This window comes from Ochotona princeps, chromosome 21 (genome assembly GCF_030435755.1).
Source record: "Ochotona princeps isolate mOchPri1 chromosome 21, mOchPri1.hap1, whole genome shotgun sequence".
In the NCBI taxonomy this organism is placed as follows: Eukaryota; Metazoa; Chordata; class Mammalia; order Lagomorpha; family Ochotonidae; genus Ochotona; species Ochotona princeps.
This window is the reverse complement of record NC_080852.1, coordinates 27,580,331-27,593,857: the sequence shown is the minus strand read 5'-3', so window position 1 is coordinate 27,593,857 and position 13,527 is coordinate 27,580,331. Positions and strand designations below refer to the sequence as shown.

Genomic DNA, 13,527 nt, shown 5'->3' with positions numbered 1-13,527 from the left:
GTGTATGTATATGCGCCACTCTCCCACTCTCTGAAACATTGTTCTTTTTCTCTACTACTTCTTGAAAAATATTTTTTTTTAATTTAAAGATTTATTTACTTTATTGGAAAGGCAGATGTACAGAGAAGAGGAGAGACAGAGAGGAAGATCTTCCATCCGATGATTCACTCCCCAAGTGGCTGTAACGCCCAGTGCTGCACCGATCTGAAGCCAGGAGCCAGGAACTTCTTCCAGGTCTGCCATACAGGTGCAGGGTCCCAAGGCTTTGGCTGTCCTCGACTGCTTTCCCAGGCCACAAGCAGGGAGCTGGACGGGAAGTGGAGCAGCCGGGATTAGAACCAGGTCCCACATGGGATGCTGGTGCACTCAAGGGGAGGACCTTAACTGTTACACTATCGCGCCGTGCCCTTCTTGAAAAATCTTACCCTTACAGGCTCAGCTGTCTTGCTATGTTTCATGTCTCAAAATCTCCATCTCCGGTAAGCTGTTTCTACCTTCATGATTCTTAGTTAGAGATGATCTTACCCCCCCAGGGCAGTCTATATTAGGCATCTTTATCTACATATACATACACACACATAGCAAATTAATATATCCATTGCTTTATATAGTTATTCTTGATTTGTGTGTGTGTGCTAAGAAAATCTAAAATACATCCTCTTAACCAGTTTTCAAGATACAATACTGTCATTATTATAGGCCTTGTGCTGTACCTTAGGTCGTTGGACTTCCAGATCTACCATACCTGTAGCTTGGTATCCTCTGGCCACGTCGCCGCCTCCATCCCCTTCCTGCCCCTCTGCTCTGTCCACCTGTTGGATAGAGCTGATACAGTAGTTGATTCTCTGCATTTGGCTTGCTTCACGTAGCTGAATGTCCTGTGGGTCCATTGGTGTGTTACATTGGTAGGATCACCTTTCGTAAGACTGAAGAACTTTCCATTGAATATATGCAGGGACTCGGAAAGCTCATGGAAAATAAAAAAAGTTTATATTAGTTCTTAAAATTTTGCAGTCCATACATATGAGGTATCTTCAGAAGTTCATGAGTCATATATAGTACCAAAATATTGTATGTTATCATTTGAAAGGCAGAGCTACAGAGAGAGAGGAGAGAGACAGATAGAAATCTTGCTGGTTTACTCTGCAAATGCCTACAGCGGGCAGGACTGAGCCAGATGAGCCAAGAGCTTCCCATGTGAATGCAGGGGCCTAAGGAGATGGGCGGGCCATCCTGTGCTGCTTTCCCAGGTGCACTCAAAGAGAGCTGGATCAGAAGTGAAGCACCTGGCACTTGAACCAGCGCCCTTATACAGGCAATGGTTTTACCACTGTGCTATAACAGTGGCCCATAAACTTACCTTTAAAATGTATGTATGTATAAAAATGTATTTGAAAAGCAGGAAGAGAGCAAGAAAGGTAGTTTCCCCATCTGCTGCTTCATTCTCCCCAGGGCTAGCAGGGCCAGTCAGGGTCTTTCACACTTCCTGCACATCAGCAGGAAGCTAGAATTAGGAGTAGAGGTAGGACTACAACTCCGGCACTTCAGCATGGATGTGAGCATCCCAAATGACTTCTTAATTACTAGGCCAAATTCCTGCCCCACAGATAGATTGATCTTTTAATCCCACTTCCATAAACTTTGGAAGGATCCTTGTATGTACCACAGCCTTTTTAGCCCCTCCTGCACTGGCAGACATGGGATTTTTGCTATGTCTAGGACATTGTGGATGACACTGCAGTGAAAATGGGGGTACAGGTACATCTACGAGGGGCTGATGTTGAGGTACTGCGGGGGTGCGTGGTACTTCTGTGTTGACACCTGAGGATCATCTGCCTTCATTTTTGTAATAACTGCTGTGTTCTTAACATGTTCACTAGTTCTTGTTGCTTATCTTAATTATGGCCATTGAACAAATATGAGAGAATATTATGGCTTTTAAAATTTTTTATTTATTTGAAAGAATTACAGAGAAAGAAGGAGGGAGTGAGGATAGAGAGAGATCTTTTGCTGGTTCACTCCCCAAATGGCTAGAATGGCCAGAGCCACGCTGATCCAAAGCCAGGAGCTTCCTCTGAGTCTTCCATGTGGGTGCAGGGACCTCGGGACTTGATCCATCCATTGTTGCCTTCCCAGGCCTTAAGCAGAGAGCTGGATCAAATGAATACAGCTGGGATTGCAACCAGTGTATGGATTGCTACACTGCTGGAGTAGGATTAGCATACTATGCCAATGTGACACCCCTTATATACATTCTTTTAGGAATATTTAGAATTTTCTGTGAATGTATTCCTAGCATAGTTTTTGTGTCCATTGCTGAATCGTAATACTCACTGAAGCCTCCTAGAGTTCTCTGTTTTGTTTTGCTTTTTTTTTTAAGATTTTATTTATTTTTATTGGAAAGTCAGATGTACAGAGGAGAGACAGATGTAGTGATCTTCAGTCCACTGACTCCCCAGGTGACTGCAACGGCCAGAACTGAGTCAGTCCCAAGCAGAAGCCAGGAACCTCCTCTGGGTCTCCCACACGGGTGCAGGGTCCCAAGGCTTTAGGCCGTTCTTGACTGCTTTCCCAGACCACAGGCAGGGTGCTGTGCCGGGCTTGGTTTTGTTTCAAACTTGATGGAAGCATTTATTTTGTACCTTTCATTATCTAAGTGAGGATTTTTTTTTTTTTTTATGATTCACTTTTTAATGGAAAGTCAGATACAGAGAACAGGGGAAACAAAAATATTGTGTCCACTTTTCTCTCCCCAAGCGACCATAATGGTCAAAACCAAGCCAGATGCCAAGAACCTCCTGTGGGTCCCCCACGCAGGTGCAGGGTCCCAAGGCTATGGGCCGTCCTTGATGGCCTTCCCAGGTAGCCAGCTGGATGGGATGGATGCGGAGTTGCCGGGAATAGAACCTGAGCCCACATGGGATCATGGTGTGTGCAAGGTGTGGACTGCAGCCGCTAGGCTACTGTGCCAGGCCCAAGGCTTTTTTTTTTTTTTTGTAATGAATTATTTTTATTGGAAACTCAGATTTACAGAGAGAAGCAGAGACAGAGATCTTCATCTGCTTGTTCACTTTCTAAGTGTCTGCAATGGCTGATCTTAAGCCAGGAGCCAAGAGCTTCTTCCAGGTCTCCCACATGGGTGCAGGGTCCCCAGGTTTTGGGCCATCCTTGACTGCTTTCCCAGGGCACAAGCAGCAAGCTGGATGGGAAGTGGTGCAACAGCTGGGATACAGACCAGTGCCCATATGGGATCATCCTGGTGCATGCAAGGTGAGGACTTTATCTACTAGGCTATCGCACCAGGCACAAGCTGGGTTTTTAAAATTTATTTATTTATATTGGAAAGGCAGATATACCAAGAGGAAGAGAGAGAGGAAGATCTTCCGTCCGATGGTTCACTCCCCAAATAGTAGCAACGGCGGGAGCTAAGCCAATCCAAAGCCAGAAGCCAGGAGCTTCTTCCGGGTCTCCCACGTGGGTGTAGGGTCTCAAGGCTTTGGACTGTCCTCGACTGCTTTCCCAGGAAACAAGCAAGGAGCTGGATGGGAAGTGGGGCCACCAGGATTAGAACCTACGTCCATATGGGATGCTGGTGCTTTCAAGGCGAGGACTTTAATCGCTACACTATGCTATCGTGCTGGGCCCAAGATTTTTTTGGAAGACAGAGAGAAAGACTGATCTGTTGGTTCACTACCCCAGATGCTGCAACCAGCACATGGGAGCCAGGCCAAAGCTAAGTGCCTGGAGCTTCACTGGAGTCTCTCATGTGGGTGGAGCTGTCCAGGCATCTAGGCCATCCTCACTGTCTTCTCAGCACACTGGAAGGGAGCTGGGTTAGAAGCATAAGAGCCAGGACTCAATCTAACATTCTAAGATGAGGTGTTGGTATCACCAGCTGGAGGTTAACCTGCTGCACCAAAGCACTGGCACCAAAGCTAGATGTTTCTAAGCATTCTCTGTGCTCATTTCTCGAGTAACAGCCGAGGTGGGTAGATACATAATTTGGGGACTACTGTTGTCAGGCATGACCCAGGTAAAAAGATGGCATGGACCCTCACAGTTTCCTTCCTTTCCCTAGGGCTGGGGGCTGCTGGGTCCCCGCAATGAGTTGTTTGATGCAGCCAAGTACCGAGTGCTAGCTGACCGCTTTGGCTCACCAGCTGACAGCTGGTGGCGCCCGGAACCCACCATGCCCCCCACTTCCTGGCGGCAGCTGAATCCTGAGAACATTCGGCCAGGGGGACCAGGCAGCCTGTCCCGCTCCTTGGGCAGGGAGGAAGAGGAAGAGGAAGAGGAGGAGCTAGAAGAGGGGACCATTGATGTTACTGAGTTTCTGTCTATGACCCAGCAAGACTCCCACAACCCACTCAGGGACTCAAGGTACAGTTGGAGTTGGGGGTATACAGGGGACAGTGGTGCACTGTGACATGGGGAGGGGTGCATGTTTCCTGGGGTCCCTGTGCCACACTGCATGCCCTGTTGGGTTGGCTGCTCGTTCCTGGGGGATGGCCACTGTGGTACTGTGCTGTTTCGGGCCTTTCCTATTTCACAACACAAGTCCTCTGCTCAGTTCATAGGGGGCTCTGTCTGCTCTCTGCCCTGTGGGGATCCCTGAAGGAGGGATACTCATGGGTGGAGCAGTGAGGCCCAGCCTGCTGGATGCTCCCTGCCCCCTGGCTGCGGCATCCTAGCCTCCAGGTCTCAAGAAGAGAGCGCTTTTACACCTGACCTTCTGTTCCTCCCAGGGGGGGCTCCTTGGAAATGACCGACGATGACAGTGCTATCAGGGCTCTGACTCAGTTTCCGCTTCCCAAGAACCTCCTGGCCAAAGTGATTCAGATTGCAACGTCCTCCTCCACAGCCAAGGTGAGCTGAGCTTTCTCCAAATGCACGGTGTGGTGGGGATGCAGGAATACATCCGAGTCTACATGCAGGAGCCCAGAGAGTGGGCTGGGGATTGTGCGAGTACAGGAGGTAGGAGGGCTGGCAGTTGTCTTGCTGATGTGATAATTTCATCGTTGCTGCCAGGCCGAGGGACTTTGGGCAAATAAGCCTTCTGTCCAGAGGCTGAGAGGACAGTGGGCAGGACAGAAGGCCCTGTGGCACTGCTCAGACACCTCTGCTGCTGTCGATGCTGAGCACAGCATCAGCTAATCCTGGGCTAAGTGCCCCCTGTCTTGTGGGTCCTGATGGTCCTGCTGTGCTGAGGTAACCACTGAAACAGTCCATCACTGGCACCATCCCAGGCATTCTGAGAACATCACGCATCACTTGGCAATCCCTTTTGTCACCATCTCCACTTGCCTTCCATGTAGAACCTCATGCAGTTCCATACTGTGGGCACCAAGACCAAGCTGTCGACACTCACCCTGCTCTGGCCTTGTCCTATGACCTTTGTTGCCAAAGGGCGCCGCAAAGCAGAGGCTGAGAACAAGGCAGCAGCCTTGGCCTGCAAGAAACTGAAGGTGAGTCTAGCAGGGTCCCTGTTGCAGTGTGCGTGTGTTGGTGGGCTGCTGTGTCTGTGGCTCCCTCAGCATCCCAGTGGAGGAGCATTGCCTGCAAGCTCAGCCTTCTCTGTACTTGGTCAGACCTGGTAAAGCCAGGAGACCTGCCTGACAGGATGCTATTCGTGGTGGTGTTGGGATGATAGTCTCTGCCCACAGAGATCCTGATGACCTGAGCTGTATGTGTATTCTGGAAGCCAGTAATGTCCAGGGCACAGAAGCACAAGTCTTCACTGTACCAGCTGCTTCAGACAGTGTGTGAGAGCCAGGCAGGCCTGTGGTGCTCTGCGCTGTCCAGCATGCCATTGTGCTTCTGGGGCAGAACACAACTGATGGGATGTATGGAAGAGGAAGGGCAAGCAGGTGTGGGCGAGAGGAGAGTGGGACTGAATGACCTTGCTGCCCCATCTCAGGAGACTTTCTGGCATTCTGGGTTCTTCTCCATCAGAAAGAAGGTGTGTGGCACAGATCTGCCTGGTTAGGAACGAGCTTCCCCCACTGGCTAAGGTGTTGGGAAGTTGGGTTGTTGCTCCCCATCAGTAAGGCTGCCTGATGAAACCCCAAGAGCCGGGAGAGGGTGAAGACCTTTCCTGAAGCACAGGGCCAGTATGGCATCCACTTGGCTGGTCCCGGCGCTGACTTTCTAGATGAGTCTTCACACCTCACAGGAAGTTTCAGTGAAGAACAGGTCCCTGAAGGGAGCACTAGACCTAGGCATTTGAGCAGTAGAGTGTACACCTTGTAGGTGACAGGAGACAGCACTTGTGTTTTACTTGGGGATAAGAATGGCTTTGCTTTCTGATGAGGTGACCTTAAGGCATGCTAGGAAACAAGGTAGTGTTCACCTGGCACATTTTATCCTGGTAATTAAGTGGACACTGACAGCAGATGCCATGTATGTATGCATGTGGCAAGCTGTCAGACAGAAGGCCATACAGAGACTAGGAGGTAGTCCTGGGCAGCTGCAGTGGGACTGAGCTGATGTGACATGCTGAAATCTGTGGGCAGGTGGGTGTCGGCTTTTGAGGGGTGGAGTGAAGTTGGTTCAAGCGAAGGGGTCACACACTTGGGGGCTTCTCTGCTTTGCTACTTTAGATTTAGCTTTTCTTGATTTTTAGCTAGCTAAGTTAAAATTTTTATTTTGTAGAATCTTTGTGGTCCTAGTTTCTTGAGGCCTTACCATGTCAGCAGAAAGCCAGTCTCTTAGCAAAGGCTGGTGGGTCCTGCGTCGGCCTTAGTGCTCCTGAGGCTCCTGGCCAGTTCTTGGGGTCAGAGTGCACACCGAGTTTCGCCTGTCCTCTCTGCAGAGCCTGGGCCTGGTAGACAGGAACAACGAGCCGCTCACCCACGCCATGTATAATCTGGCTTCCCTGCGGGAGCTAGGGGAAACCCAGCGTCGGCCGTGCACCATCCAGGTGCCGGAGCCCATCCTCCGCAAGATAGAGACCTTCCTGAATCATGTAAGAGGACCTGGGCACCCCTCTCCCACCTGCAGCAGGCAGTGGGACCCACCCCTCCCCACTCTTCCCCATTGATGATGAACCACCCCCAACAGCTCAAGCAGCCTAGTCTTGGCCACATGGTTCCCAGGCCAGTCAAAGACTGCATTCTGTGTCTGGGGATGGGGGTGGGGTTGAACTAACTTCATGTGTGGGACGAGGCTGGGCCTGTTTGGGAACAGGAAAGCTGTCTTTGTCTTCAGTGGTTTGTCTCCTCCCCCCAGTACCCTGTGGACAACTCATGGATCTCTCCAGAGGTGCGGCTGCAGAGTGATGACATCTTGCCCTTGAGCAAGGACTCGGGGCCCCTGAGTGACCCCATAACGGGCAAGCCCTACATGCCCCTGTCAGAAGCAGAGGAAGTGCGGCTGAGCCAGAACCTGCTAGAATTGTGGCGACGGCGAGGACCAGTCTGGCAAGAGACCCCTCAGCTCCCTGTCGACCCCCATCGGGACACCATCCTCAATGCCATTGAGCAGCACCCAGTGGTGGTCATCTCTGGGGACACGGGCTGTGGGAAGACCACACGCATCCCGCAGCTGCTGCTGGAGCGCTATGTGACCGAGGGCCGTGGTGCCCGCTGCAACGTCATCATCACCCAGCCTCGCCGCATCTCAGCTGTGTCCGTGGCCCAGCGTGTGAGCCATGAACTGGGCCCCTCCCTGCGCCGGAACGTGGGCTTCCAGGTGCGATTGGAAAGCAAACCTCCAGCCCGTGGTGGGGCGCTGCTCTTCTGCACCGTGGGCATCCTGCTGCGGAAGCTGCAGAGCAACCCCAGCCTGGAGGGCGTGAGCCATGTAATTGTGGACGAAGTGCATGAGCGGGACGTAAACACAGACTTCCTGCTCATTCTGCTCAAGGGCCTGCAGCGGCTCAATCCAGCCCTGCGCCTGGTGCTCATGAGTGCCACAGGCGACAATGAGCGCTTCTCCCGTTACTTTGGTGGCTGCCCTGTCATCAAGGTGCCTGGCTTCATGTACCCTGTCAAAGAGCACTACCTGGAGGACATCCTGCTCAAGCTGGGCAAGCACCAGTACCCACACCGGCACCGGCACCATGAGGTGAGGAACCCTGTCCCCTCAGCTCATAGAGGCCTCTCTGAAGAGTCCCTCCCTCCCTGGGACCCTTGGGCATACCACCTAGGCAGGGCCTCTGTGGCAGGCTCGTGAGGGGTTGGTGTTGGTGTGTCACTGGCTCTGTCACATGGCTGTGTCCTGTGCACAAGCCCTTGCCTGGGGCTGTGACCGGGGCCTCTCTTCCCTACCCCAGTCAGAGGATGAATGTGCGCTCGACTTGGACCTTGTAACCGATCTGGTTCTGCATATTGATGCCTGTGGGGAGCCAGGTGGGTGCTTGCCTTCTGCCCTCTGCCCTGTCTGAGAGCTGGGCAGGAGCAACTGCTCACACCTGCAGTGCCTCTTGTAGGTGGAATCCTGTGCTTCCTGCCTGGGTGGCAGGAGATCCGAGGAGTACAGCAGCGCCTCCAGGAGGCCCTGGGCTTGCATGAGAGCAAGTACCTCATCCTGCCAGGTGAGAGCCTGCCACAAGGAAGCATGCACCCCCTACAAAGGGGCCTTGTCCCTAGTTCTGGGAACCCACCCAAGTGTAATCGAGGCCCATGCTGGTGATCCAGCTGCGTCAGTTTGTGCTGGGCATAGGCCTCAGTTTCAATAAGATGGGGCAGCATACTTGCCCTGCTCCAGTGGTTGGGTGCATGCCCTCAACAGTATGCATCTCGCCCCCAGTGCACTCCAACATCCCCATGATGGACCAGAAGGCCATATTCCAGCAGCCTCCGCCTGGGGTGCGCAAGATTGTTTTAGCCACCAATATTGCTGAGACTTCCATCACTGTTAATGACATTGTGCATGTCGTGGACAGTGGTCTGCACAAGGAGGAACGCTACGACCTGAAGACCAAGGTGACACCTACTTCCTGGGTCCATTCAGTCTCCGGGGGAATAATTCTAGTTCTGAGGTGGCCCCTAGCCCTCATCTGCCGTACACCTGCTCTGGGTCTCCAGAAGGCCATGCTCTTGGGGTCTCACTGTCCAAGTCAAGGGGGCCATTGGATTATTCCAGGAATGGGGACACAGAAGACATCCTGCTGTGTCCATGTAGCTGCTCACCTGCCCCCTCCCCCAGGTATCCTGCCTGGAGACTGTGTGGGTGTCACGAGCAAATGTGATCCAGCGCCGGGGCCGGGCGGGACGTTGTCAGTCAGGCTTTGCCTACCACTTGTTCCCACGGAGCCGCCTGGAGAAGATGGTTCCTTTCCAAGTGCCGGAGATCCTGCGCACACCTCTTGAGAACTTGGTGCTGCAAGCCAAGATCCACATGCCTGAGAAGACGGTGTGCAGGGCTTGGGGGGTTGGATGAGGCTGGCTTTGGGAGAAGCCTGGCAAGGTGCAGGCTCATTGGGCGGGGGGCTCTGGCTTGTTCCTTCTGCAGGCTGTGGAGTTCCTCTCCAAGGCTGTGGACAGTCCCAACATCAAGGCGGTAGATGAGGCCGTGATCTTGCTGCAGGAGATCGGTGAGTAGGGGCTGGGCTAGGCTTATGGGGTGGCTCTCAGGTGGGACTGACAACTCCGCCATTGCAGGGGTTCTGGACCAGCGAGAGTACCTGACTACTCTGGGGCAGCGTCTGGCCCACATCTCCACCGATCCTCGGCTGGCTAAGGCCATCGTGCTGGCTGCCATCTTCCGTTGCCTGCACCCGCTGCTGGTAGTAGTTTCCTGTCTCACCCGAGACCCCTTCAGCAGCAGCCTGCAGAACCGAGCGGAAGTGGACAAGGTCAGACTCAGTCCCTACCCAAGGCCTCTGTCATCCCTTCCAGCCTTCCACATTCTGTCCTGACCCACTGTGACCCTGGGTACTCCACCCCCGACCCCCCAGGTCAAGGCATTGTTGAGCCATGACAGCGGCAGCGACCACTTGGCTTTTGTGCGGGCTGTAGCCGGCTGGGAGGAGGTGCTGCGTTGGCAGGACCGCAGCTCCCGGGAAAACTACCTGGAGGAACATCTGCTCTATGCACCCAGCCTACGCTTCATCCATGGTCAGCAGTCCCCTACCCTTCCCCCAAATTCCTCATGCCCATTTTCACCTACACTGCCTACTGTCCCTGAGCCCTGGTTCATGCAATGCTTGTCTCTGCAGGACTCATCAAGCAATTCTCTGAGAACATTTATGAGGCTTTCCTGGTGGGGAAACCCTCAGACTGCACGCTACCTTCTGCCCAGTGCAACGAGTACAGTGAGGAGGAGGAGCTGGTGAAGGGTGTGCTTATGGCTGGTCTCTACCCCAATCTCATCCAGGTGCAGCAGCTGGGGTGGTAGCTGACAAGGGTCTGGCTATCGCACAACCTTACTTCTTTCCCCGACCCCACCCATCTTTTTCTTCAAAACCCTGCAGGTGAGGCAGGGTAAGGTGACCCGGCAAGGGAAGTTCAAGCCCAACAGTGTCACATACAGGACCAAATCAGGCAACATCCTGCTCCACAAGTCGACCATTAACAGGTGGGTAGCAGGCTTGAGTGCATTTGGTAGCTGGGTAGGGCCAGCAGGGTGGTCTCACCATAGCCTGCCTATGTTCTCTAGGGAGGCCACACGGTTACGGAGCCGATGGCTGACGTACTTCATGGCAGTCAAGTCCAATGGCAGCGTCTTTGTCCGGGACTCCTCCCAGGTGCACCCGCTGGCTGTGCTGCTCCTGACTGATGGCGATGTGCACATCCGTGGTGGGTAGCTGTGGATCCAAGGCTGCAGAGCTCTGCGGGCCGATCCAGGTCCTCAAAGGCCTGCTCTTACCCAAGTCCCTGGTTTCTCCTCTTCTACAGATGATGGGCGCCGTGCCACCATTTCACTGAGTGACAGTGACCTTCTGCGGCTGGAGGGAGATTCACGCACTGTGCGGTTGCTGAGGGAGCTGCGACGGGCACTGGGCCGCATGGTAGAGCGGAGCCTGCGCAGTGAGCTAGCAGCTCTTCCCCCCAGTGTGCAGCAGGAGCACGGGCAGCTGCTGGCACTGCTGGCAGAGCTACTGCGAGGACCCTGTGGCAGCTTCGATGTGCGCAAGACAGCGGACGACTGAGCCCCTCCCTGGGGCTATGTACAGAGTGCAAATGTTTATTTAAAATAAAGTTCTATTTATCCCTTGTGAACATTGCTACCCAATGGGGCATCCTCTTGGGGTCTTGGCCCTGGGCCACAGTTCCTTGAGTCAAAAAGATTGTAGGGACTGGATTTTGTGGTGGGGAAAGGTCTGAGCCTCAGGGTAGAGGGGTTTTTGAACTCTTTCCCTCTCCCCACCCTCAAAAGTTGAAGCTTCCATGCTTGCACAGCGCTTCCAGTCAGCCATCACTGGCCAACATGGATGTATTTGGGCATGGAGTTGCTTCTTACCAATCCTGCCTGGACCATAGTCTTCTTGCCAGAAACCCTTGATGAGGGGCTGAGTCTTCCCTGGTGATGAGCTATTACAGATGGTAGTAGAGACAGAAGAGCATAGGCCTGCATGGTAAGATATCAGGCAGCTTTATTTACTCTTGAAACCATTACAACAAGTTGATGGGTTGACACAGGAAGGTTGGGCTGGGGCAATAAGCAAATCTGGAAGCACAGAAATGTCTCCTGCTGAAGTTGCTGCAGAGCAGCGCACATCTTGTGTTGGCGGCTGCTCCCCTGCCTGCCAGGCAGCCACTTCATGTTCTCCAGCTCTGGGGACCCTCCAAACGAACTGTCTCCAGCCAACCTCTAAGAACACCAACAGTTGCCCTCTTGGAGGGCTCATGTGGCCAAACTGCACAGCACTCTGTGGCCCTGGGGTTACCAGATGTCTTCCCTGTAGCTTGACCTTGCCTCTTGTGTGCTGACAGAACACTAGGACCCTAAGCCTCAGGTACAATGACATGATCTCTAGACCCTGGGGTTTTACTTTGCAGGAGCTGCAGTCTCAAATGGGCAGCAGCTGGGAGGCACAGTGAAGCCTCCACCTTGCCTCCAGCTGCAGGGGATGCCAGGGCAGAGCTAGATGGAGCACAAAAGGGCCAGAGGGGTCATCTGAGCAATGTTGCATCACAGAAGGTGCACTCTGGAGAAGCCCCTTGGGAACTCCCAGGCCACTTCACTACAAACTCTGGTTTTAATCCTTTATTAGAAACCATGCAAACTTTAATACAAAAAGTACAAGTGCAATAAGATAATCTTGTGTCAATACATTTCCCAGGAACACCGCAGCCGCTCCTAGACTAACACTGGGCGTGCTGGGGCCTTCCGGAGAAGCTGGCCATCAGGGAAGTTGGGTGGCCTCAGCGTTACACCTTTGATTTTTAACTTTCCAGACCTGATTCCCCATCACAAATGTTCCAACACCCCAGGCTTCCTTGGGCAAGAGGGCTTGAGAGTCCAACGCCTGGACTTGCTTGTAGACCTGAAGGAATCTGATTTCCATGCCCCTCCCTGTTCCTGGTCTTGTATTCTGCATCCCAGGTAATGGGGGCAGGCACCAAAACCAGCCTCTCAGGGTTAGACAAGAAGCAAACTCCCAGAACGCCATCAGCACCAGGCCACATGGATCAGTTGCTAATGTGCCTGACTTGCTCACCAGGCCACAGCCTCTGTCCACCTGCCTCCAAGCCCCAGGCTGTCCACTGCAGGACAGCCCCGATGCCTGACATCTTCTTAGGTAAAGGCATAAGGACATTCCTCCATCTCCTTCTACACCTACTGAGGACATTCACTGAGACATGGCTTCAATCTGCCAAACTACCCACCAGGTTTTAGGTTATTAGAAGAAAAGGGTAAAATGCAAGAGTGTGTGAGAGCAGCTGGCAGACGCAGTAGCAGTGGGACAGGCAGCCCTACCCTAACTAGCCTAGGGCAAGGCAGCGTGGGGCTAGTGCTGCCTGCACTGCAGCAGTGGGCACCCTACTGAGCTCTAGGGCTCCAGGGGACAGGGCAGGACCTGGCCACCATGTGGAAGCAAACTCCACTGCTCCAGGGAGGAGGGATGTGTCAGTTTCTTCAGAGTTTGGCTGAAATCCGGTCCTCCCCACGCAGATCCCAGCTCAGACCGTACCCCCACACCTCCTGCAATTGGCTGAGCAGTGGCGCAATGGATGATGGTAATGGGGATGAAGCAGCGAGTGGAAGGAACCATCAGGGATGGGCTGCTACTGCTGCCCTAAGCAAGTGCGGCGGGAACGGGGGGCACCTGAGGGCAGCCCAGCACCCAAGTGCGCCTAGCTCTAGTGGACAGCCCGGGGGAGGTGGCCAAGGGCCCGCGAGCCCAAGCTGGGGCCACCAGGGAAGTGGGGAGGGCGGAAGACAATGTCGGCCCCATGGTCGGTGCGGGCCCTGGCATTGGCCCGGAACGTCAGCCTGTAGGTCTCAATCTGCAGTGACACGGGAGGAGGGGAAGGAGAGGGGGACACGGGAGACAAGAGGGGGAACACAGGGGAGACGGAAGACGAGACCAGAATGTCATCATTAGATGCCTGGAAAATAAAAGGTTACTTTGTTAAAATT

The 13,527-nt window shown here is 53.4% G+C and overlaps 2 protein-coding genes across 17 annotated transcripts in view; one reads left to right on the top strand and one right to left on the bottom strand.

Annotated features, from left to right (window-relative positions):
- Positions 1-11,162, top strand: part of DHX30 (DExH-box helicase 30) — a 35,260-nt gene extending 24,098 nt beyond the window's left edge. For all 5 annotated transcript variants that reach the window (XM_058678702.1, XM_058678703.1, XM_058678705.1 and 2 more), the window contains 16 exons: positions 4,079-4,380; positions 4,746-4,866; positions 5,316-5,465; positions 6,812-6,964; positions 7,228-8,064; positions 8,273-8,348; positions 8,429-8,533; positions 8,749-8,924; positions 9,148-9,354; positions 9,454-9,535; positions 9,603-9,796; positions 9,899-10,058; positions 10,160-10,317; positions 10,415-10,518; positions 10,600-10,739; positions 10,839-11,162. In XM_058678702.1, coding sequence (XP_058534685.1) covers positions 4,079-4,380; positions 4,746-4,866; positions 5,316-5,465; positions 6,812-6,964; positions 7,228-8,064; positions 8,273-8,348; positions 8,429-8,533; positions 8,749-8,924; positions 9,148-9,354; positions 9,454-9,535; positions 9,603-9,796; positions 9,899-10,058; positions 10,160-10,317; positions 10,415-10,518; positions 10,600-10,739; positions 10,839-11,092 — 3,219 coding nt within the window. In that variant the 3' untranslated portion in view covers positions 11,093-11,162. The remainder of the gene's footprint in view (positions 1-4,078; positions 4,381-4,745; positions 4,867-5,315; positions 5,466-6,811; positions 6,965-7,227; positions 8,065-8,272; positions 8,349-8,428; positions 8,534-8,748; positions 8,925-9,147; positions 9,355-9,453; positions 9,536-9,602; positions 9,797-9,898; positions 10,059-10,159; positions 10,318-10,414; positions 10,519-10,599; positions 10,740-10,838) is intronic.
- Positions 11,163-12,470: 1,308 nt separating this feature from the next.
- The window catches only part of MAP4 (microtubule associated protein 4), a 116,058-nt gene continuing 115,001 nt past the window's right edge, over positions 12,471-13,527 (bottom strand). For 11 of the 12 annotated variants that reach the window (XM_058678690.1, XM_058678693.1, XM_058678694.1 and 8 more), the window contains one exon: positions 12,471-13,496. In XM_058678690.1, coding sequence (XP_058534673.1) covers positions 13,489-13,496 — 8 coding nt within the window. In that variant the 3' untranslated portion in view covers positions 12,471-13,488. The remainder of the gene's footprint in view (positions 13,497-13,527) is intronic. The other variant, XM_058678691.1, reaches the window with a different exon arrangement.